Below are 23,005 nucleotides of genomic sequence, written 5' to 3'. Positions count from 1 at the left end.
TAATCCCAGCCTTGCCACTTCCTTGGACAAGTTCTAGTTCTGTATCTTTTCTCAGCTTTAGTTTGTATAATTATAAACTAGAGAATGTAATAGTTTTCCTCATGGTATTATTATGAAACTTAAATAAGAAAGTACAGGTAAAGCATTTATCATTTATGTTTGGGACATAATAATTGCTCAATACATATTTATTATTAATATCTTCTATTTAGTCCAGAACATCGGGGAATTGTATGACATACCATTGTACTCCTACTTTTTCTGATTTCTGCTTTTTCTGAATTGTGCTTGAGCCGTTGGCTTATGTTGAGGAGTGTCTTAATTATCTAGTGCTGCTGTAACAGAAATACCACAAATGGATGGCTTTAACAAACAAATTTATTTTCTCACAGTTTGGTAGGCTAGAAATTCAAATTCAGGGTGCCAGCTATAGGGGAAGGCTTTCTCTCTGTGTCGACTCTGGAGGAAGGTCCTTGTCTCTTCAGCTTCTGCTTCCTGGTTCCTTGGAGATTTACATGTGTCTTATGTATCTTACCCCATCTCTGCTTCTAGTTTGCTTGTTTAATCTCTTTTATATCTCAAACAAGATTGACTCAAGATACACCCTATTCTAATCCTGCCTCATTAACATAACAAAGACAATCCATTCCCAAATGGGATTATAACCATAGGCATACCCATTGCCGTTAAGTCAGTTCTGACTCACAGGGCCCCTTTAGGACCCTGTAGAGTAGAACTGCCTCATAGGGTTTCCAAGGATTGGCTGGTGGATTTGAACTGCCGACTTTTTGGTTAGCAGCGAGCTCTTAACCACCGCACCACCAGGGCTCCATCCACAGATGTAGAAGTTAGAATTTACAACATATTTTTTTGGCGACACAATTCAATCCATAACAAGGAGTATTACAACAAACAGTTATTTGAAGCTTATCGTACTTTCTCAGGAGAGGTTGTTGAGGACTTTGTTCATGTTTCATAGCATGCTCTCTATAAAGACACCAAGGGAAAGTTTTCTACTAGGCATTGTCATGGAATTGTCTTATTTATATATCACGGGTACTTGTTCTATTAATGGCTATGTATTACAAACAGCATATGCTATTGTTTCAGTGTCCCTGGGTGGTGCAACTGGTTAACATGCTCAGCTGCTAACCAAAAGGTTGAAGGTTTGAGTCTACCCAGAGGTGCTTCAAAAGAAAGCCTGGTATTCTACTTCTGAAAAATCAGCTGCTGCAAACCCCATGGAGCAGGTTCTACTCTGACACACGGGGTTGCTATGAGTCAAAATTGACTCAATGGCAACTAGTTTGGTTATTGTTTTAATACATTTTATAATTTTCTGATTAAATTCACATGTGGTATGTAGATTTTTGAATAAAAATATATACTTATGAACAAAAAGAGACTATATTCTAAATGTTTATATGTCAATAATTTAACCTTTTCTTTATAATTATTTAACAATACTAATTACATAAATGTTGTTCTTTGTTTTTATAGAGCTTTTCACCTATAATTTTCTTTCTTTTTTTTTTTTTTTTAGATCAGTGGATAAGTCTGTCGTAGTCTATGATACTGTAAGTATTTCACAATGTTGTGAGAGCTACGTAAATTACCTTTATTAGGCTGTTGCACTTGAAGTTAAGCAAGATAAAAGAAAAGTACTTTTTTTTTCCTCCGCAGTATGCCCAAGAATATAATATATACATTTTCACAAGTGCTGGAGTTGTTATGAAAGTAGGGTATTGGTTTTGGGACAGACCCTTAAATATACCAATAATCATTTTAAAATGGATAGGATTTTTAATCTGGTCATAGAACATACAGATTTAAATAGCATCAGTATCCAAAAAAATTCTTTTCAGTCAGTTATTCTTAAACTTTTATACCAGGCTTCCATAACAGCTAAGAATAAATGTTTACCTCAGGGATTTTGGAGAGATTATTAGACCGTCTTCACTATTTTGCCATGCCACCTTGTCAAATATCACTGACTATTTATGGGTCTGTTTCTCTGCCTGCTTTTCTCTTCTGTTTTTCTATTTATCCTTGTTCTAAAACTTTTCTCTATTTCCAAGGCTTTATATGTTGTCTGTTCTTGGCTCTTGATCAAAAAAAAAACCAAACCCACTGCCGTGGAGTCAATTCTGATTCATAGCGACTCCATAGGACAGAGTAGAACTTCCCGATAGAGTCTCCAGGAGCCCTGATGGCACATTGGTTAAGAGCTTGGCTGCTAACCAAAAGGTCGACAGTTCGAATCCACCAGCTACTCCTTGGAAACCCTATGGGGCAGTTCTACTCGGTCCTATAAGGTCACTGAGTCGGAATCGGCTCGGTAGCAATGGGTTTGGTTTTGGTTTTATATGGTTTCCAAGGCTGTAAATCTTTACAAAAGCAGGGTGCCACATTTTTCTCTGTGGAGCAGCTGGTGGGTTTGAACCACTGACCTTTCAGCTAGCAGCTAAATGCTTAACCACTGTGCTATCAGGGCTCCTTTGGCTCTTAATACTTCCATATAAATTTTAGAATCAGTTTGCCAGGTTGTCCCCAACTCTCTCCTCCACGCACATACGCAAACAGCTGAAAGTAGCCTACCACTCTTAGAGTCCTGGCTGAATTTAGAGACAAGTTTAAGAAGGAGTAGGTAATATGGACTTGGAAAAACAGGAGTTTTTGGCAGATCCATGTGGATGAAGGCCAAGTTCCAAGAGTATGAAGGAAAACGAATGTCTTTTTTATAACAAAGATGTAGTTGACAAAATATGTTCCAAGAGAAATCACTGCTGATCAAGTTCAGGCCATAGCTATGCCAGCAAATGAAATGGAGATGTTAGTCATCAAAGTGAAGTAAGTGAAGGAATCAAAACTAGTACTCCACACAGAAGTTGAAGCGACTGAGTTTCTAGTAGGAAATCAGAGAGAATACTCAAGCTAGGTGCAGTAGATCTTTAACATTTCTCATGACATTTTCATGAGATCTCACATTCACAAAAATAACCATAGCATAATTTTCTCTGTAAGATAGATATGTGAGTCCCAGTTAAATACGTCTAGATGTTCGGTGGGCATCAAAATTTAAGTGCACTTAATATCTAAGTGACTAATTTTTATCCAGGCTCACTGAAGGCAAAAACAAGGCCCCAGGAATTGATAGAATACCAATTGAGATGTTTCAACAAACGGATGCAGCACTGGGAGTACTTACTTATTTATGCCAAGAAATTTGGAAGACTATTGCCAACTGACGGGAAGAGATCCATGTATGTGCCTATTCCAAAGAAAGGTGATCCAACACAATGTGCAGATTATCAAATAGTATCATTAATATTACACGCAAGTAAAATTTTGCTGAAGATCATTCAGTAGTGGTTGCAGCAGTACATCAACAAGGAACTGCCAGAAATTCAGGCCAGATTCAAAAGAGAATGTGGAATGAGGGATACCACTGTTGATGTCAGATGGATCCTGGCTGAAGCAGAGTACCAGAAAGATGTTTATCTGTGTTTTATTGACTGTGCTAAGGCATCTGACTATATTGATCATAACAGATTATGGATAACGTGGCAAAGAATGGGAGTTCCAGAGTACTTAATTGTGCTCATGAGAAACCAGTACATAGATCAAGAGACAGTTGTTCTTACAGAACAAGGGGCTACTGTGTGGTTTAAAGTCAGGAAAGGTGTGCATCAGGGTTGTATCCTTTCACCATACTTATTCAGTCTGTATGCTGGGCAGATAATCTGAGAAGCTGGATTATATGAAGAAGAATGGGGCATCAGGATTGGAGGAAGACTCATACAAACTGCCATATGCAGATGACAGAACCTTGCTTGCCGAAAGTGAAGAGGACTTGAAGCACTTACTGATGAAGATCAAAGACCACAGCCTTCAATATGGAATACATCTCAACATATAAAGAAAACAAAAATCCTCACAACTGGACCAGTAAGCAACATCATGTTCAATGGAGAAAAGATTGAAGTTGTCAAGCAAAGATTTTATTTTACTGGGATCCACAATCAACACCCATGGAAGCAGCAGTCAGGAAATCAAATGACGCATTGCATTGGGCAAGTTTGCTGCAAAAGACCTTGCTAACGTGTTAAAAAGCAAAGATGTCACTTTGAGGACTAAGGTGTGCCTGATCCACATCATGATATTTTCAATTGTCTCATATGCATGAGAAAGCTGGATAATGAATAAGGAAGACTGAAGAAGAATTGGTGCCTTTGAATTATAGTGTTTGTGAAGAATATTGAATATACCGTGGACTGCCAAAAGAATGAACAAATCTGTGTTGGATGAAGTACAACCAGCATGCTCCTTAGAAACAAGGATGGTGAGACTTTGTCTCACATACTTCGGACATGTTATCAGGAGGGACCAGTCGCTGGAGAAGGACATCATGCTTGGTAAAGTATAGAGAGTCGGTGAAAAAGAGGAAGACCGTTAACGAGATGGATTGACACAGTGACTGCAATGGGCTTAAGCATAACAACGATCATGAGGATGGCACAGGACCGGGCAGTGTTTTGTTCTGTTGTACATAGGGTTGCTATGAGTCGAAACTGATTTGACAGCACCTAACAACAGTTTTTATCCACTGGTCCTGCAATATGTATAAGTCAAATACCATAGCAACAAATGTAAATTATTTAATGTAATAGATATTTGGGTTACTGTTAATTCATGGAGCCCTGGGGGCAAAATGGCTAAGAGCTCAGGCTGCTAACCAAAAGGACAGCTGTTTGAATCCACCAGCTGTTCCTTGGAAACCCTATAAGGCAGTTCTGCTCTGTCTTAAGGGGTCGCTATGAGTCGGAATCTACCCGATGGCACGCAACAACAACAACAAATTAGTTTATTCAAACAAATCAGAAAGTGTCAAGGGGCTACTGTACTAAAAATTTCTAGAAAAGTGGTCAGTAGACAACAATGTTAATAATTGAAGGATTAAATAAAATACTTGATAATATTCTCTATTACTCATTTATTGGTTTAAGTTTTGTATTAGTGACTGACAAATATTAGAATATATATAGCATTAATAATAAATATTATAATACATTAGGGAAAAAAAAAAAACAAACTTGTTGCTCTTGAGTCGATTCTATGGGGTAGAACTGCCCCAGAGTTTCTAAGGCTGTAATCTTTATGGAAGCAGACTGCCACATCTTTCTCCTGCATAGTGCCTGGTGGGTTTGAACTGCCAACCTTTCAGTTAGCTGCCGAGTGCTTAACCAGTGCACCACCAAAGCTCCTTAGAATACATATATCAAATGAATCAGAAATAATCTTCATCAGTAAATTTATCCTTGTCTAAGCAAATATAAAGCTGTTTTTGTTGTTTTCCAGAATACCGAGAACATACTTCACACGTTGACTCAGCACACCAGGTCTGAACTTAACCTCTCTTTGTATTACTAGTATTCAGAAATCAGCCAGAAGATACATAATTGTTTTTATTAACTAGGTATGTCACAACCTGTGCCTTTGCACTCAATACTCTTTTACTTGCCACTGGTTCAATGGACAAAACGGTGAACATCTGGCAGTTTGACACAGAAGCACTTTGTCAAGGTTAGTAAGGATATCATCTTTAATCCAGTTCAATCCCATTCACTGTTCAAATCAGAAATTAGGTAAATTTTTAGAAGGCTATTCACATTGCTTTTCTCAATACAAAGTATACATCCAAGTTTAATAAAATTTAAAAATAATTTTAGAGAAGCCAATGTTAAAGTAGTTGACCTACCTTAAAACTGTTGGTCAATGCTTTTGCGTTCACATTCATGTATATCACATCTATTATAGTTTATAAGTTATTTATTACATACTCCATACTATTTTTTCAAATAATTAGAGTCTGAGAACAGAACAGAAATCATAATTTCATTTTGTTGGTGTTATTTTTGGCCTCATCATGCAGTATTGACTCTTAACATAATTTTATTTTTATCGTTGTCACAATTAAACAAATAGTACTGACATGCATATGATAGAGCAAATAAAATACTTCTGCTGGTATGAATTTTATGTAATAAAGGAAAACCATTTTTCTGGAGTGAAAAAGAAAGGTGTCCAAAAGATTAGTATTTAATTTAGTATTAAATAAATAATATTAAATACTAATTTAATTATACTTGGTGATATTTGATATTTTGGAATTCTTAAAAGGAAGTATTAAAACAGATTTAAGGAAATTTTATTTACTTTGTAATTCAAGGTGAGAATGTTTATAAAAGAAATGCTGTTTTGTTATTTCACTTGCCTTTTTGCTTGTGATTTTTGTTGTTGTTTAAGCAGGGAGCATGGAAGATCAACTGAAGCAATTTACTGATGATTGGTCAGAGGAGGATGTCTCAACATGGCTCAGTGAACAAGGTTTAAAAGACCTTGTTGATGTTTTTAAGATGAATAACATTGATGGAAAAGAACTGTTGAATCTTACAAAAGAAAGTCTAGCTGATGATTTGAAAATTGGTAAGATTAGTGAAAGATAGACAGTCTTAAAAAAGACTTAATAATTTACTCAAGTTAATTTCAGTTGCATCAATGATTTCCTGTTAATATTCTAACATAGTAATTATCCTGGTAGATGTGTTTTATAGAGGGAGGATATATTTTTACCAGGTTAGAGAACATAATATGTTATATAGCATTTCTTTGGATAACTAAAGCTACTCTGTAATTGTAGTCTTTTTTAAAAAAAATTGTGTTTTTTTAATTGAGATACAGTTCATATACATAAAATTCACCTTTTTAAGTATACAGTTCACTGGCTTTTAGTATATTTCAGAGTTATGCAACCATCACCCACACGCTACTTTCAGAAAACATTTTCATCATCCCAAAAAGAAGCCTTGTACTGGTTAGCAGACACTCCCCATTTCCCGTCTCAGGCTCACCATCTCCTGGCATTTCATACTTTTTTTTTATGTATTTGCCTATTCTGGACGTTTCTTATAAATAGAATCATACAATATGTGGCCTTTCTGATTCATTTCTTTCCCTTACATAATGTTTTCAAGGTTCATCCATGTTTTAGTGTGTATCAGTATTTCATTCCTTTTTATGTCTGGATAATGTTTATTGTATGGATATACCACATTTTATTTATCCACTCATCATGGGTTGATAGACATTTGAGTTGTTTCCACTTTTTGTCTGTCGTGAATAATGCTGCTGTGAACATTCATGTACAAGTTTTTGTGTGAACATGTTTTCACTTCTCTTGGTATGTATCTAGGAGTGGAATTGCTGGGTTATGTGATAATTCTGTGTTTAACAGTTATACCAGTTTATATTCCCAGTAGCAGTGTATGAGGAATTCAGTTTGTTCACATCCTTGCCAGCACTTGTTATTAACTGTCTTCTTCATTACAGCAGTAGGTAGTTGGAATCAACTTGACAGCAACAGGTTTGGTTTTTGGTTTGGAGTGGTTATGAACTGGCACCTCATTGTGGTTTGGATTTGCATTTCCGTAAAGGCTAATGGTGTTGAATGTTGTCATGGATTGAATTATGTCCCCCAAAGAATGTGTGTATCAATTTGGCTCGGCCATGATTCCCAGTATTATGTGGTTGTCCCCCATTTTGTGATTGTAATTTTATGTTAAAGAGGATTAGGGTGGGATTGTAACACCCTTACTAAGGTCACATCCCTGATTCAATGTAAGGGGAGTTTCCCTAGGGTGTGGCCTGCACCACCTTTTATCTTACAAGAGATAAAAGGAAAGGGAAGCAAGCAGAGGGTTGGAGATCTCGTATCACCAAGAAAGAAGCACTAGGAGCAGAGTGTGTCCTTTGAACCCAGGGTTCCTGCACAGAGAAGCTCCTAGTCCAGGGGAAGATTGATGAGAAGGACCTTGCTCCAGAGCAAACAGAGAAGGGAATCCTTTCCTTGGAGCTGAGGCCCTGAATTTGTACTTCCAGCCTACTGGACTGTGAGAGAATAAAATTCTCTTTGTTAAAGCCATCCACTTTTAGTATTTCTGTTACAGTGGCACTAGATGACTAAGACAGAATTTGGTACCAGGAATGGGGTGCTGCTCTAACAGATACCTAAAATGTGGAAGTGGTTTTGAAATGTGAATGGATAGAGAAGCAGCAGCAGCAGAGGACCAGCAGTGGCAGAGAACTTGCAGGAGCAGAGAAGTGGCAGTGGCAGAGAACCAGCAGCAGCAGAACCAGGAGACCAGCGTGAGACAGCGCTAGAGCTGACCCACAGAGTGAGAGAGCTAAATGCTTGTGCACAGGAGGCTCCCTGGCAGAGTAGGGTGCCTCTGGGCACTTATCAGTGGAGCAAGAGAGCTGAGTGCCTGTGCACAGTGGGGTGCCTCCAGGCACTTACTGGTGGAGCTACAGAGCTTTGGAACACTTGCCCCAGCAGGGAAGATGCAGGTGTGAGGCCTAAAGAGCTGAGAGGCCAAGAAACCAGGATGCAGAAGCTGAAGAGACAAGGAACACAAGAAGCCGAGCGGCCTCGGTCTCAAAGGTCTGGCCATAACCTCTGGGGTTTCAAAGGGTGGAGCCATGGCCTCTGGTATTTCTCAGGGTAGAGTTGCCACTCAGATGGACTAGGAGAATGGTGTGCCTAAAGCTGAGGGAGCAGAGTCACTGTCCCAGTGGGCCTGGAAGGCAGAGCTGAAGCCCAGGGCCGAGGGCCCTCCACTCAGTATCTGGAGAGTGTGGCCAATATCTAGAGTCTGGAGGGCAGGGCCATCGTGTAAATTGTCTCAGCGAACAGAGGATTATTTTCAAAGCCTTGAGGGCTAATGTAATGTGTTCTGCTGACTTGCTTGGTGCCTGTTACTGCTTCTTTCCCTCTAGTTTCTCCCATTTGTAATGGAAATGTCTAGCTTGTGCTTGTTCTGCCATTGTACCTTTGGAAGCAGATAACTTGTGTTCTAGATTTCACAGATGAAGAGGAATTTTTGGATTTTGGACTTGAAGTTAAGACTTTTGCTATGATATGATGGGGTGAATATGTTTTGCATGTTGCAAGGATGTGATTTTTGGGGGGCCAAAGGGTAGAATGTCATGGATTGAATTATATCCCCCCAAAAATGTGTGCATCAGTTTGGCTGGGCCATGATTCCCAGTATTGTGTGGTTGTCCTTCATTTTATGATTGTAATTTTATGTTTAAAAGGATTCTAGTGGGAATGTAACACCCTTACTAAGGTCACATCTCTGATCCAGTGTAAAGGGAGTTTCCCTGCACCACCTTTTGTCTAGCAAGAGATAAAAGGAAAGGGAAGCAAGCAGAGAGTTGGGGACCTCATATCACCAAGAAAGAAGCACTGGGGGCAGAGCACGTCCTTTGGACCTGGGGTTCCTGCACAGAGAAGCTCATAGTCCAGGAGAAGATTGACGAGAAGGACCTTGCTCCAGAGCTGAAAGAGAGAGAAAGCCTTCCCATGGAGCTGAGGCCCTGAATTTGTACTTCTAGCCTACTGGACTGTGAGAGAATAAAATTCTCTTTGTTAAAGCCATCCGCTTGTGGTATTTCTGTTACAGCGGCACTAGATGACTAAGACCAGTGTCTTTTCATGTACTTATTGATCATTTATGTATCTTCTTTGGAGAAGTGTCTACGCAAGTCTTTTGCTCATTTTTTTAATTGGGTTGTCTTCTTATTGTTAAGTATGTGAGTTCTTCATATATTCTAGATACCAGTGCCTTAGCAGATACATGATTTGCAAATATTTTCTCTCACTTATGGGTTGCCTTTTCACTTAATTTAATTACTGATAAGGTAGGATTTATGTCTGCTCTTTGCTATTTGTTTTGTATGTGTCGTGTCATTTTGATCTTCTGTTCCTCCATTACTGTCGTCTTTTGTGTTAATTAGATATTTTCTAGTATACCATTTTAATTCTATTATTTTATCGTTTAAGTTACTTTTTTAGTGCTTGCCTGGGGATACAATTAACATCTTAATTTATAAAAATCTAGTTCAGATAACTACCAACTTAATTTCACTAGTATGCAAAAACTTTGCCCCTATGTAGCTCTGTTCCTGCCCTCCCTCCTCCTGTATGCTATTCTTGTCCAACATTTTATATATTACGTGCCCATCAGCACAGATTTATATTTGTGTTTAAGATCTGGAAAGTTAGCATATTCAACAAATTAAACACAGAGTAAATTAGTATATAGACTAGGACATTGATTTTTGTTCACATTATTCTAAAGTATCTTAAAGTTTTTGCCAAATTACAAAGGATTAAAGGGCTAACTTTAATCTTCTACAAGTGCTACTTTAAGCTGCAATGAATTTCTTTTAATCTTGAATTTTAAGAAAAGCAAGACTCTTCCTCAAACAGGAGTTGAACTAATAGAGAATTAAAATTTCTAAACAGAAAAAAATAAGAGCAGGGCTTTGAACCGGTTTGTTGTGGTTTGAACAGCTGCTGAAAATTTGCATTTCTAACAAATTCCCTGCTGAGAATTTGCATTTCCACCCCAGATACGCGGAATCATAATCTAAAATTTAACGATATCCTCAGGTGATTTTTATGTATAACTTCTTGCAAACTTGTTAGAAATGCACATTTTCAGCAGGGAATTCATTAGAAATGCAATTGTCAGCAGGGGTTCAAACTGGAATGAACTGGTTCAAAGCCCTGGTTAACAGGAAAACTGATAAATATATGCTAATGAGTTTTATTTTGTACTTCTCCAATGCATGGCTTTACTTGATTTGCCTTTGTGACACAATTTTTTAAAAGATTCCTATGTCAGTGTGAATAAATCTGTATTTGTTTCACATTCATCATATGTTGTTGCTGTGTGCCTTTGAGTCGATTCCAGCTCATAGCTACCCTGTATGGTAGAGTAGAACTACCCCATAGGGTCTCCTAGGCTGTAATCTTCACGGGAGCAGATTGCCGAGTCTTTTCTCCCATGGAGCGGCTGGTAGTTTCGAACTACTGACCTTTTGTATATCAGCTGAGAGTTTAACCATTGTTCCGCAAGGGTTCCTCATCATATGTAGGAAGTTGATTCGTTGTGCAAAGGTTGATACATTGGAGTATTTAAGACCAAGCTAGCATGTTTGACACTTAAAATGTAGGAACTGAGCAGTCTACTGATTTTTTTCAATAGGCCTTTTGTAAATACAGAGTAAAGGAACTTTCTGCAGACTTGTATGTCTGTTGAAATCTGGTGCTTTAACCAAGGATAATAGGCCTTTTCTAGGATTATGTTAATGAAACCTAGGGTACAACAGGCAAACAGTTTTAGGTAGGAAATAACTCCTTATATCTAGTACAGATCGTCCCCGGGTTACAAACGAGATCCGTTCCTGTGCCTTTAAGTCGAATTTGTAAGTTGGTAAGAGGTGCATACGCTTCTTATTTAGCCTTACTTTAGTGTTAAAGGAGCCCTGGTAGCTAAGTGGTTAAGTGTTTGGCTGCTAACCAAAAGGTTGGTGGTTCAGATCCACCAGCTGCTCCTTGGAAATCGTATGGGGCGGTTCTACTCTGTCCTATAGGGTTGCTTTGAGTTGGGATCGACTCGATGGCAGTGGGTTTGGTTTTTAGTTTAGTTACTGCAAGAAGGAGCGTTGGTGGTGCAGTGATTAGGAGCTACGGCTGCTAACCAAAATGTCAGCAGTCAAATCCACCAGCCGCTCCTTGGAAAACCTGTGGGGCAGTTCTACCCTGTCCTGTAGGGTCGCTATGAGTCAGAACCGACTAGATGACAATAGGTTTGGTGGTTTTTGGTTAGTGCAAGAAAAGGCTGGAAGCCTTTTCAATAATTTAAAAGCTGTACATGCAGCAATCGAAGGTGATTGTGATCGAAAATTTGTTGTAAGTAGGAATTGGTTCATTCATTTCAAAGTGAGGGCAAGTTTACATGACATTAAAGGGCAAGCAAGGGTTATCTGTAAGTTGGGCATTTGTAACCTGGGGACTGCTTTTACTACATTTGCATAAGGAATGTCTAGACAGATTACAGGTACAAAAGATTCTTGACATTGAAAAGGATATGTCTTGAGACATTTTTGAATCCACAAATTTATGAACAGTACTGCAGTATTTCCTCTCTTTCAGAAGGCATAAAGTATGAAAGGTAAAAAGCAATAAAGTCAGTTTGAGATGTGATACAGAGCAAGCAGTAGGTTCTCTAGCTGTGTGATTTCTGTCTGTACACTGGCCTCAGTTTATATTTGGGCCTTAGGATTAGTACAGATTCTACATATCTTGGAGTTTGGGACTGCTACAGATGACAAAATAGTAGAAACTTTGAGTGACAAATGCCAAGGAACATCAGGTCAGTCTTTACACTTAGACTCAAGTAATCATCAGTCGTGTATTTCTAATTGGGAATGAGGCTTTTTCTTAGGTTCATTCTACCTTTTGTTCTACTTGCATCTCCCACCAATGTTGAATTTAAATTATAAAAGCATGTGAGACATATTTCTCATTTTCTGATGTAAAAGTTATAATATCAAATGGCTTTTTAAACTTACACATCAACTTTCTTCACACTCTCAGATTTTGAAAGTTTCATATTCCAGTTCGTACTTCACTATGTAGGTCTTTACTTGTTGCCTGACTGTATTCCTACATATATCATTAAGTAACAGAACATTTATGTTCTTTGTTTTCTTTGTACAAAATTAAAGTGAAACAGTCCCTTCAGATCTAATTACTGTGGGCCTTTGTACTGATCCACTGTTGGAGTGGGCAAAAGCCTTCCAGCTTCTGCTGCTCTTAAATTGACACGGCTTCGTTTCCTGTGAGTACTTGCTAGACGTTTTGGAGTCCCTTTTTCTCAAGTCCCATCAGATCCCCTGTTGCTTTCTTTCACACAGATGTCAGCCAGATATTGTTAGTTTGGCCTCACCTGTTTATATTATGGAGTTCATGAGGCTACCTTGCCATGTTTTGTTGAAACTGTCCATGGGATTTGATTTTGCTATGTGCTTGTTCCGTTTTTATGTGCGGAATTCAGAAAAATTTAACTATGCTGCTTCCTACACCATCTTCCCCAAATCCTCTTAAAAACCCCTGGTGTACTTGGAGTTGTTTCCCTTTTCTTTCTTAATGTAGTTTTTATGCTTTTTCTTGATCATTCTAGTCAGAAGTTAAATTTTTTTTCTTTCTTTTTAAATAAAATTTATTTATTTTTAGTAAAAAGTCTCTTTTTACCTTTCTTTCCAAGAACCCTCTTTTGGTTCTGTGAGGTGATGGATGGTTAGTTCCCAGCTCTAGGGCGGGCCTGGTGTTATCCTGCCTCCAGCTAATGCTGGTGGAGCTATTTTGCCTTTCTTTTTCCCCCTCCACAAGTTGGCAGTGATGCAGGACAAAGCTGGGGAAGTAAAAGGCACAGGTCATTTCCCACCCTCCCACTTCTGTTTACCTAGGGAGTTTTCAGAGTTTTGTTTTGTCTTTTTGATGATTATGAGTTTCTAGAGTCCATCAAACTCAATTAGGTGGCATTTCCAGGGATGGATAAGAGGTCCAAAGGAGAGTTTGTAACCCATTTCAATTGGTCTTCTTGTCAAGAACCAGATGCCTCTTCAGGGGTAGAGTAAATAATAGCCAGATCTTACCCTTTAACCATACTGGTTTATTAGCCCTCTGCTGTAAGAGTCTTTTCCTTCTGAGCAATTAAGTTTACAGTTCTTACCCCCACCCCCAACCTAGTTTGGGAAGTATGCACAAAATGAGATGTTTGTCTCTGGTTAAGGTCTATAGATGTGATTTGGTAATTGTTTCCTCGAGGGCAAGTGATCTGATTCCATTTTTAACGACATTAAAATTAGACAAGGATAACACTCAATTTAAACTTTTCTTATCTGGGGCATTTTGAATCAGCTTTCTCTATTCACTATTATAAATATTAGTATACATATTCAAGTGAAGAATTTTCACCTGGCAGATTATCAGTAAGCATACCCCAACCATGATACATTTTCCATCATGTCTAATCCTTTCTCTAATATGCTCACCTCAATAAATTGATCTTATCAAAACCTTCAATCTGTTAATCCTGTTCACCTGTTAAATTATCCATCTCTACCCTTATTTTTCACTGAACCTAGTTTAGAGTCATAGCCCATTGTTATAACTTCTCTTAAAGCCTCTGTTGTATTTTCCTGGCAAAATAAAAATATACAGGTCAGCTGACCCTTGAAAAAATGCGGCATTGTAGGTAGGATGAGGACTAAGAATTTAGCCCTGGGACAGTCCTGGAAGGGATGGGCTCAGTAAACTCTCTTGAATGTTTCTCTGATGTGTTACAGTAAGGTTGTCCATCATGGTCAGAGAACAGTGTGTTTAATTTTGGAGGCACTCTTCTCTAAATAGGCATTTTTGTGATAAAATAGCTTTCTCTTGAATCTGCATAGTGAGCTCATACAGAGTCTCAGGGAATCTCTAATCATATGGTAATTCTATGTTTAACTTTTTCAAGAACCTTCAAACTGTTTTCCATAGTGGCTATACCATTTTTATAGTTCTGCTAGCAATGGATAAGGGTCCCAATTTCTCCACATCTTCTCCAACACTTGTTTTCTTTTTTTTTTTTAATCATAGCCATCTTACTGGGGTGGGGGGTGATATCTCATTGTGGTTTTGATTTGTATTTCTGTAATGGAGCCCTGGTGGCGCAGTGTTTAAGAGCTTGGCTGCTAACCGAAAGGTCAGAGTTTGAATCCACCAACTGCTCCTTGGAACTGTATGGGACAGTTCTACTCTGTCCTATAGTGTCATTATGAGTCGGAGTCGACTCAGCAGCAACAGGTTTGGTTTTTGGGGAATGATTATTAGCATCGAGCATCTTTTTCAACTTTTTGCGTTTGTTGGCCATTTGTGTTTCTTCTTTGGTGAAATGTCTGTTCAAGTCCTTTGTCCATTCTTTAAGTAGGTGGTTTGTCTTTTTTGTTGTTATTTGGAATTCTTTAGGGATAATAAACCAAAACGAAACCCACTTCCACTGAGTCGATTCCATCTTCACAAACCCTTATCAAATCAAGGAATCTTTATGAGTGATAAATATTTCTGCAGAAATATTCAGCATGTAAAGAAATTCTTAATTTCTGTGTGGTGCTTTAAAAATATTGTTTTATAATCCTTAATTTGGGTTTAGTGAGTTACATGGGAAAGAAGTCATAGAAAAGCAGTCAAGCAGTCCCTAGGCATCAGCCAGCTGCTAGGTCAGCTCACCACATTTCTGTAGATTTAGTCAATAAGGAAATGAGTCCAAATAGATTTAAGCAGTTCATTACTCATGGCATAGAAGGGCAGCATGAGCTCCATGTTACTCTTGGTCCCCCTTACCCCCTGAGTCTCATGAGGGTGATACAGTGGTGGTTTGCATCAGAGCTGAGCAACCCTGGAGCTTATGAATTCCCCAGTATTAAAAGGGGACTGTTACTGAATTTACTGAACCCTTGCCCAAGAGGGAGACGTTATCCTTCTTTCAGTTGCCTTTGAGTCAGTTTCGACTCACGGTAACCCCATGTGTATCGGAGTACAGCTGTGCTCCATAGGGTTTTCCATGGCTGATTTTTCAGCAGTAGATCGCCAGGGCTTTGTTTTGAGGTGCCTTGGGTGGACTTGAGCTCCAGCCTTTCGGTTAGCAGCCGAGTGTATTAACTGTTTGCACTACCCAGGGACTCTTACCTTTGTGTTGGTCAGGAAACAAATCTGCTTTCTGACTGCGAGGGAGACACTATTTCTAGCTTCCAAGCATGTTGGCAAACGTCTTTGAAAATATTGTCCAAGACAAAAATTACCTCCCAGAAAAAAGAAAGCTAGTTTGGCTTTTTATGTATTCTGAAATGTAACTCTTCTATCTCACCCCACCAACAAACACCCCCACCTAAAACAGAACTGTCCACTAGCTGTAAAAATGCCAACAGCTATATCACTAACCTTCCTAGAATTAAAAAAACAAAAAATGAATGAAACTTGTGCACACACAATTTTTGGACAAACAAATGAGCTTTATTTGTGATTGTGTTTCATAACAACAAGTAATTCCAATTTTATAAAGTTTAAAAATATTATAATATGGAATTTTTACATCATTAATATGAGCATCTTTAAAATTGTTTTTTGGGGGGGATTTTTTGTTTTGTAAATAAATGAACCAAAAATAATAAACTTTTTCTGATTTTATGTAGTTTATTAATGTCTGACAACCTGAAATCTTTGAGGAACTTTCAGAATGTAAGGTTGTTTAAAATAAATACTAAAAAGTTTGTTTAAGGAGTTTATAAAGAAAATAATTCCATGTGGTATGAATATGTCTGAAGATTTTTGGTTGTAGATGAAATCTTGCATAAGGTTTACCAGTAGTTCTCCAGGCCTAACAGAATAATTTCTTTTCAGAATCGCTGGGGCTGCGTAGTAAAGTGCTGAGGAAAATTGAAGAGCTAAGGACAAAGGTGAAATCCCTTTCTTCTGGAATTCCTGATGAATTTTTATGTCCGATAACTAGAGAACTTATGAAAGATCCTGTCATCGCATCAGGTATGTGTGATGCTGTAGTAAGTTTCAGGGCATATCATATGCTAAATGAATAAATAATGTAGACAATTCACGGATGTTTTAAATGTGAAGAATTTTTAAAATCCTTGTTTTGTTTCTGATAAGTAGGCTCTGGGTTTTTTTTTTTTAAATTCGTTAGGCCTGAGGTGAACAATTGCACATGATCTATTTCTTAGCAAATAAAATTGGACAGAGTAGGTTTGAGTAGGTATAGAGACAGAAGGAATATTTTACAAGCTTTACTTAAACTTCTGAAATGTGTATTTAGTTACTAAAATGTAAAAGATAAAATATTGTTTTTTAAGAGACTTCTAAGATCTCTTGTATTTATTTTATATATCATGAATTTAAACAACTTTACAGAAATAAGAATTTAAAGATTATAAAGCTGTATCACTTCATATTAATTTCCAATCTTTTTCATAGTTTTAATCCATGAATCCATATTATATTCCTATTTTTGCCTAAAACTTTATTATACGTTTTTTTCTTTTTTAGAATTTTCTTTAATTGTGCTTTAAGTGAAAGTTTACAGCTCGTTAGTTTCGCATACAAAAAATTTATACACACAGTGTTATGTGACCGTAGTTGCTATCCTATAATATGTCAGCACACTCTTCCTTTCCACCCCAGATTTCCCATGTCCATTCAACCAGCTCCTATCCCTTTCTGCCTTCTCATCTCACCTCCAGACAGGAGCTGCCCACTGAGTCTCATGTTTCTACTTGAACTAAGACGCACACTCTTCACGAGTATCATTTTATGTCTTATAGTCTAGTCTACTCTTTGTCTGAAGAGTTGGCTTCCGGAATGGTTTTAGTTCTGGGTTAACATAGAGTCGGGGGGCCATGTCTTCTGGGGTTCCTTCAGTCTCAGACCATTAAGTCTGGTCTTTTTACTAGAATTTGAGTTCTGCACCCTACTTTTCTCCTGCTCCATCAGGGACTCTCTATTATGTTGCCTTTCAGGGCAGTCATTGTTGGTAGCTGGACACCATCTACTTCTTCTGGTCTTAGGCTGATGGAGTCTTTGGTTTATGTGGCCATTTTTGTCTCTTGGGCTACTACTTTCCTTGAGTCTTTGGTGTTCTTCATTCTCCTTTGCTCCAGGTGGGTTGGTATTATATACATTTCTGAATATTGACTTTCATTTTTAATAGCCTTTATTCCATTGTGTATTTTATGTATTCCATTGTGTATGCTGTATTTTTGTGTATTCCATTGTGAATGCTGTATTTTGCTTGACTCTTCTACTCTTAGGTATGTGTGTCTTGGTGAATTTTTATATTGTAAATAGCATTGCACTGATAACTTGGTACACATTTCTTTCTGTTGTTACCATTGTTTTGGGTTAGTTCGTAGGCTATGTTCCCAAAAGTAGAGTTAACCATTCAGAGACTGTCTTATTTTATGAATATGAAAAAAACAGTTTTGATAGCTCTTGCTATGTTTGTTATTAGGCTGTTTTCTGGAAAAAAGAAACAAGTTTAGAGTGTTACCAGCAGTATATTTAAGTGTACCTGTTTTTCCATAGCTTTGTAATTACTGAATTTCATAACTTCATTTATTTTTGCTAGTTGAATAGTTGTTTGAAACTGGATTCCTTACACTGCTAGGGAGATAATATATTTTTCTACATGGTAATTTACTATTTAAAAATGCTTGGGAATTTATCTTCTTTGATAACTAACTTAACTAAGGGACTTAGATACTGACCTTGTATATTGTGTCCATATTTTTAGGGAACTAATCATACAGAGTCATATCTTGTTAATATTATTATTTGTTATTGTGAAAATATACACAACAAAACATTTGCCAATTCAACAGTTTCCATATGTACAATTCAGTGACATTAATTACACTCTTCATGTTGTACAACCCCTATCACTATCTGTTTCCTAAATATTCCACCACCATTAATGTAAACTCAGTGCCCCGAAGCAAAAACTCCTCACACCTGGTAACCACTAATAATCTTTGGTTTTTATGTATTTGCTTATTTCATGTAAGATCATAAAGTATTTGCCCTTTTATGACTGACTGACTTTGCTCAGCATAAATTTTTTTTTAATAAATATTTTATTGAGTTTTTGGTAAAAGTTTATACAGAAAATTAGATTCCCATTTAACAATTTCTATACCTGTTGTTAAGTGACATTGGTTACATTTTCTGCATTGTGTCACCTTTCTCCATATTTCCATTCTGGTTGTTCTGCTTCCATTAATTCAGTTTCCCTGCCCTCCCCCACCCCCCAAACCTTCTCATCTGTGCTGTAGGGTACATGTTGATCATTTGGTCTCATATAGGTGATTTTTTTTTTCAGAAGCACAGAACTCACGGATGATACTGTTTATTTTATGAGTCAGTGTGTTATTTAGCTGAAAGGTAACCTCTGGGAGTAGCTTCAGTTCAGAGTTTAAAGAGTATCTCAGGGCAGTAGTCTCAGGGGTTCCACTAGTCTCTACCAGTCCAGTAAGTCTGGCCTTTATTTATTTTTTATAAGAATTAGAGTTTTGTTCTACAGTTTTCTCCCCTTCTATCCAGGACCATCTGTTGTGTCCCTGGTCAGAATAGTAGGTAGCGGTAGCCAGGCAGAGTCTAGTTCTTGCTGGTCTCTGGATAGATGAGGCCGTGGTTCATGTAGGCAATTGGTCCTGTAGACTATATTCTTCTTTGGGTCTTTGGTTTTCTTCTTTCTCTCTTGGCTCCAGGCAAGTAGAGACCAATAGTTGTATCTTAGATAGGCATAATGTTTTCAAAGTTCATCCATGTTGTGCCATGTGTCAGGACTCATTTCTCTTTATGGCTGAATGAGAAGTCATTGTGTATACCACATTTTGTTAATCAGTGGATAGACGATTAGGTAGTTTCCACCTTTTGACTATTATGAAGAATGCTTCAGTGAACATTGGTATATAGGTTTCTGTTTGCGTTCCTGTTTTCACTTCTTTTGGGTATGTACCTAGGATTGGGGTTACTGGGTCATATGGTAGTTCTGTGTTCAACCTTCTGAGGAATCAGCAGACTGTTTTCCTCAGCGTCTGTATCATTTTGCATTCCCACCAGAAATGTATGAGGGGTTAATACTATTTTATTTGATTGTGTCTACTTGCTCTAAACTTTTACAAGGAAGAAATACTTTTCATGTATACAGCTGTAAATATTTTCTTCTAGTTTTTTAAAAATGCTTTGTTCTCTTACATTTGGAATTTTATATTTGCTGTAATATATAATATCCAATTGAACCGAGAGCATATGTTTGTGTTTTTTGAAAATATCCTTTTTTAACTTTAAAAATAATATATACTCATTGTATAAAATTTTTTCAAACAATATGGAGATGTATAGTATAACACGTCATCTATCTGTTCCTAAGTTCCAGGTTCCAAAGGCAAGAGCTAATATTAATTTAGCATATAATTCTAGATATTTTTGTCTGTTTATGCTTAATGTCACATTTTAAATTTCAAGGGGAAAGCTCTCAGTCTTTCTCCATTAACTATAATGCTGGCTGTTGAGCCATGTGCTTTAAAAAATAATTTTATTGCAGTAAAAATTTATATAGCAAAACATTTGTCAGTTCGATTTTTACATGTACAATTCAGTGACATTAATTACATTCATCATGTTGTGCAACCATTACCACTATTCTTTTCCAAATTATTCCACCACCATTAACAGAAACTCAGTACCCCTTAAGCAATGAATCCCCTTTTCCCCCTCCCTTACACCCCTGGTAACCATTAATAAACTTGCTCTCTATACATTTGCCTGTTTCATATAAGTGGAGTTATACAGTATTTATTTTTTTGTGACTGATTTATTTCACTCAGCATAACGTTTTCAAGCTTCATCCATATTGTATCATGTATCAGGACCTCATTTCTGTTTATAACTGAGTAATCTCTTGTGTATCTATAACACATGTTGTTTATCCATTCATCTGTTGATAGACATTTAGGTTTCGACCATTTGGCTATTGTGAATACTGCAGTAAACATTGGTATACATGTGTCTGTTTGTGTTCCTGCTTTCAGTTCTTTTTGGGTATATACCTTGGAATGCGATTGATAGGTCATATGGTAGTTGTATGTTTAACTTTTTGAGGAACTGCCAAACTGTTTTCCAAAACAGGTATGCCATTTTGCATTCTCACCAGCAAAGGATGAGATTCCAATTTCTCTACATCCTCACCAACACTTGTTATTTTCCATTTTTTTTGATCATAGCCATTCCAGTGGGGGTGAGGTGGTATTTCATTGTTGTTTTGATTTCCATCTCCCCAGTGACTGACACTGAGCATCTTTTCATGTGCTTGATGGCCATTTCTGTAGACTCTGATGAAATGTTTGTTCAAGTCATTTGCCCATTTTTTGATTGGGTTGTTTGTCTTTTTGTTGTTAAGTTGTAGAAGTTCTTTATATATTCTGGATATATTAAGTCCTTATCAGATATATGGTTCCCAACATTTTCTGCCAGTCTGTAGGTTGTCTCTTCACTTTGTTGATAAAGTACTTTGATCAACAAAAATTTTTACTTTGATGAATTTTTAAATATATTTTTAATTTATTCTTTCTAAAAATTCATTTTAAACACTAGGCCTCAAAGCAGTATCCCTGTTTTCTTCTAAGAGTTTTATGGTTTTGGTACTCACATTTAGGTCCTTGTTCCATTTTGAATTAGTTTTTGTATATGGTGTGAGGTATTGATCCAGCTTCATTCTTTTGCATCTGAAAATAGTTTTCCTATCACCATTTATTAAAGAGACTCTTCTTTCTGCATTGAATTGACCTTGTACCCTTGTTGAAAACCAACTGACCATAAATATATTGGTTTAATTTCCTGACTCTCTATTCTGTTCCATTGGTCTATATTTCTATCATTATACCACTACCAGACTGTTTTGATTATTGTAGTTTTATAGTATATTTTGAATCAGGAGGTATGACTCCTACTTTATTTTTCTTTTTCAAGATTACCTGAGATGATAATTTGTCAGTATCTTCCAGTAAGTTCACCTTTAGGAAATTTATCCTACAGAAATAGTTACTCCATGCAGTCTGCATGTCACTATTTCTGTAGGATAAATGTTTAGTTACTTTATTCTTAGTTTTATTGTTTAATAAAAAATACACTTACGGGAGGCAGTTGTGGTCTGGTAGTTGAGCACATACACTGAAGCTCCGTATGCTTGGGTATGAATTTATTCCATTATGTATTAGCTGTGTTACCTTGTTCTAGGCTGTGTAACCTTTCTGTGCCTCGTTTTCCTCATGTACAAAGTGGGGATACTAGTACTTAACGGAACTGTTATAAAGGTTAAATGAGTTAATGCATGTTAAATGCTTAAAACAGTACCTGTATATAATAAGCACTCAATAAATGTTAGTTATTTTTATTTCAGGCTGTGAAATTTTCCATGACTTTTGGCTTTGGTGTATTACATTAAGACCCTTGTTTTCAACTGAAAGATCACAACCCAAATTAGCTTAAGCAGAAATGGTAGTTAATATATTAAAAGTTATTGTAAATGAGTCTCAGGGAAAACTGGCACCGGAGACTTGAGTGCAATCAGGGTTCTGTCTTTTAACCATTCAGAGGCTTCTGAATATTCACCTTCTGTAATTTCAGTGTACTTTTTTCCAGATAGTAGAAAAACATGACCATCAACAGGTCCCAAATTTTTACCACCCAGAGAGAGACCAATCTGACATTTCTTTCTGGCTCCTACTCCAAAAATTCCAGAGAAAGGATTCATTGGCCTAATTTGAGTCAGGAGCCTATCCCAGGAGGAGTCCACTGCAGACATGAAATAGAGTGCTGTAATTCGCTGAACTATGGAGAGTAGGATTATGTATGTTACTAGGTGTGGTCGAGTTGATTCTGACTCACAGTGGCCCTGTGTACAACAGAACAAAACACTGCCCAGTCCTGGGCCATCCTCACAATCATTGCTATGTTCAAGACTATTGTTGCAACCATGGTGTCAGTCCATCTTGTTGAGGGGTCTTCCTCTTTTTCACTGACCCTCTACTTTACAAAGCATGATGTCCCTCTCCAGGGACTGGTCCCTCCTGATAATGTGTCCAAAGTATGTGAGATGAAGTCTAGCCATCCTCACTTACAAGGAGCATTCTGGCTGTACTTCTTCCAAGTAGATTTGTTCATTCTTCTAGCAGTCCATTCTTCGCCAACACCATAATTCAAAGGCATCAATTCTTCTTCCGTCTTCTTTATTTCATTGTCCAGTTTTCGCATGCATGTAAGGTGATTGAAAATACCATGGCTTGGGTCGGGCTCACCTTAGTCCTCAAGGTGATATCTTTGCTTTATAACACTTGAAAGAGGTCTTTTGCAGCAGATTTGCCTAGTACAATATGTCCTTTGATTTCTTGACTGCTACTTCCATGGGTGTTGATTGTGGATCCAAGTAAAATGAAATCCTTGACAACTTCAGTCTTTTCTCCATTTATCATGATGTTGCTTATT

At 37.4% G+C, this 23,005-nt stretch overlaps 1 protein-coding gene across 4 annotated transcripts in view; it reads left to right on the top strand.

Moving 5' to 3' along the window:
* The window catches only part of WDSUB1 (WD repeat, sterile alpha motif and U-box domain containing 1), a 65,395-nt gene that overhangs the window by 22,912 nt on the left and 19,478 nt on the right, over nt 1–23,005 (top strand). For 3 of the 4 annotated variants that reach the window (XM_004375411.2, XM_023730418.1, XM_023730419.1), the window contains 5 exons: nt 1,544–1,577; nt 5,359–5,399; nt 5,477–5,583; nt 6,307–6,486; nt 16,355–16,495. In XM_004375411.2, the coding sequence (XP_004375468.1) occupies nt 1,544–1,577; nt 5,359–5,399; nt 5,477–5,583; nt 6,307–6,486; nt 16,355–16,495 (503 nt within the window). The remainder of the gene's footprint in view (nt 1–1,543; nt 1,578–5,358; nt 5,400–5,476; nt 5,584–6,306; nt 6,487–16,354; nt 16,496–23,005) is intronic. The other variant, XM_023730417.1, reaches the window with a different exon arrangement.

Source organism: Trichechus manatus, unplaced genomic scaffold, assembly GCF_000243295.1.
Source record: "Trichechus manatus latirostris isolate Lorelei unplaced genomic scaffold, TriManLat1.0 scaffold00036, whole genome shotgun sequence".
In the NCBI taxonomy this organism is placed as follows: domain Eukaryota; kingdom Metazoa; phylum Chordata; class Mammalia; order Sirenia; family Trichechidae; genus Trichechus; species Trichechus manatus.
Note: the sequence above shows the minus strand (reverse complement) of the source record. Positions and strands in the feature narration are given on the sequence as shown.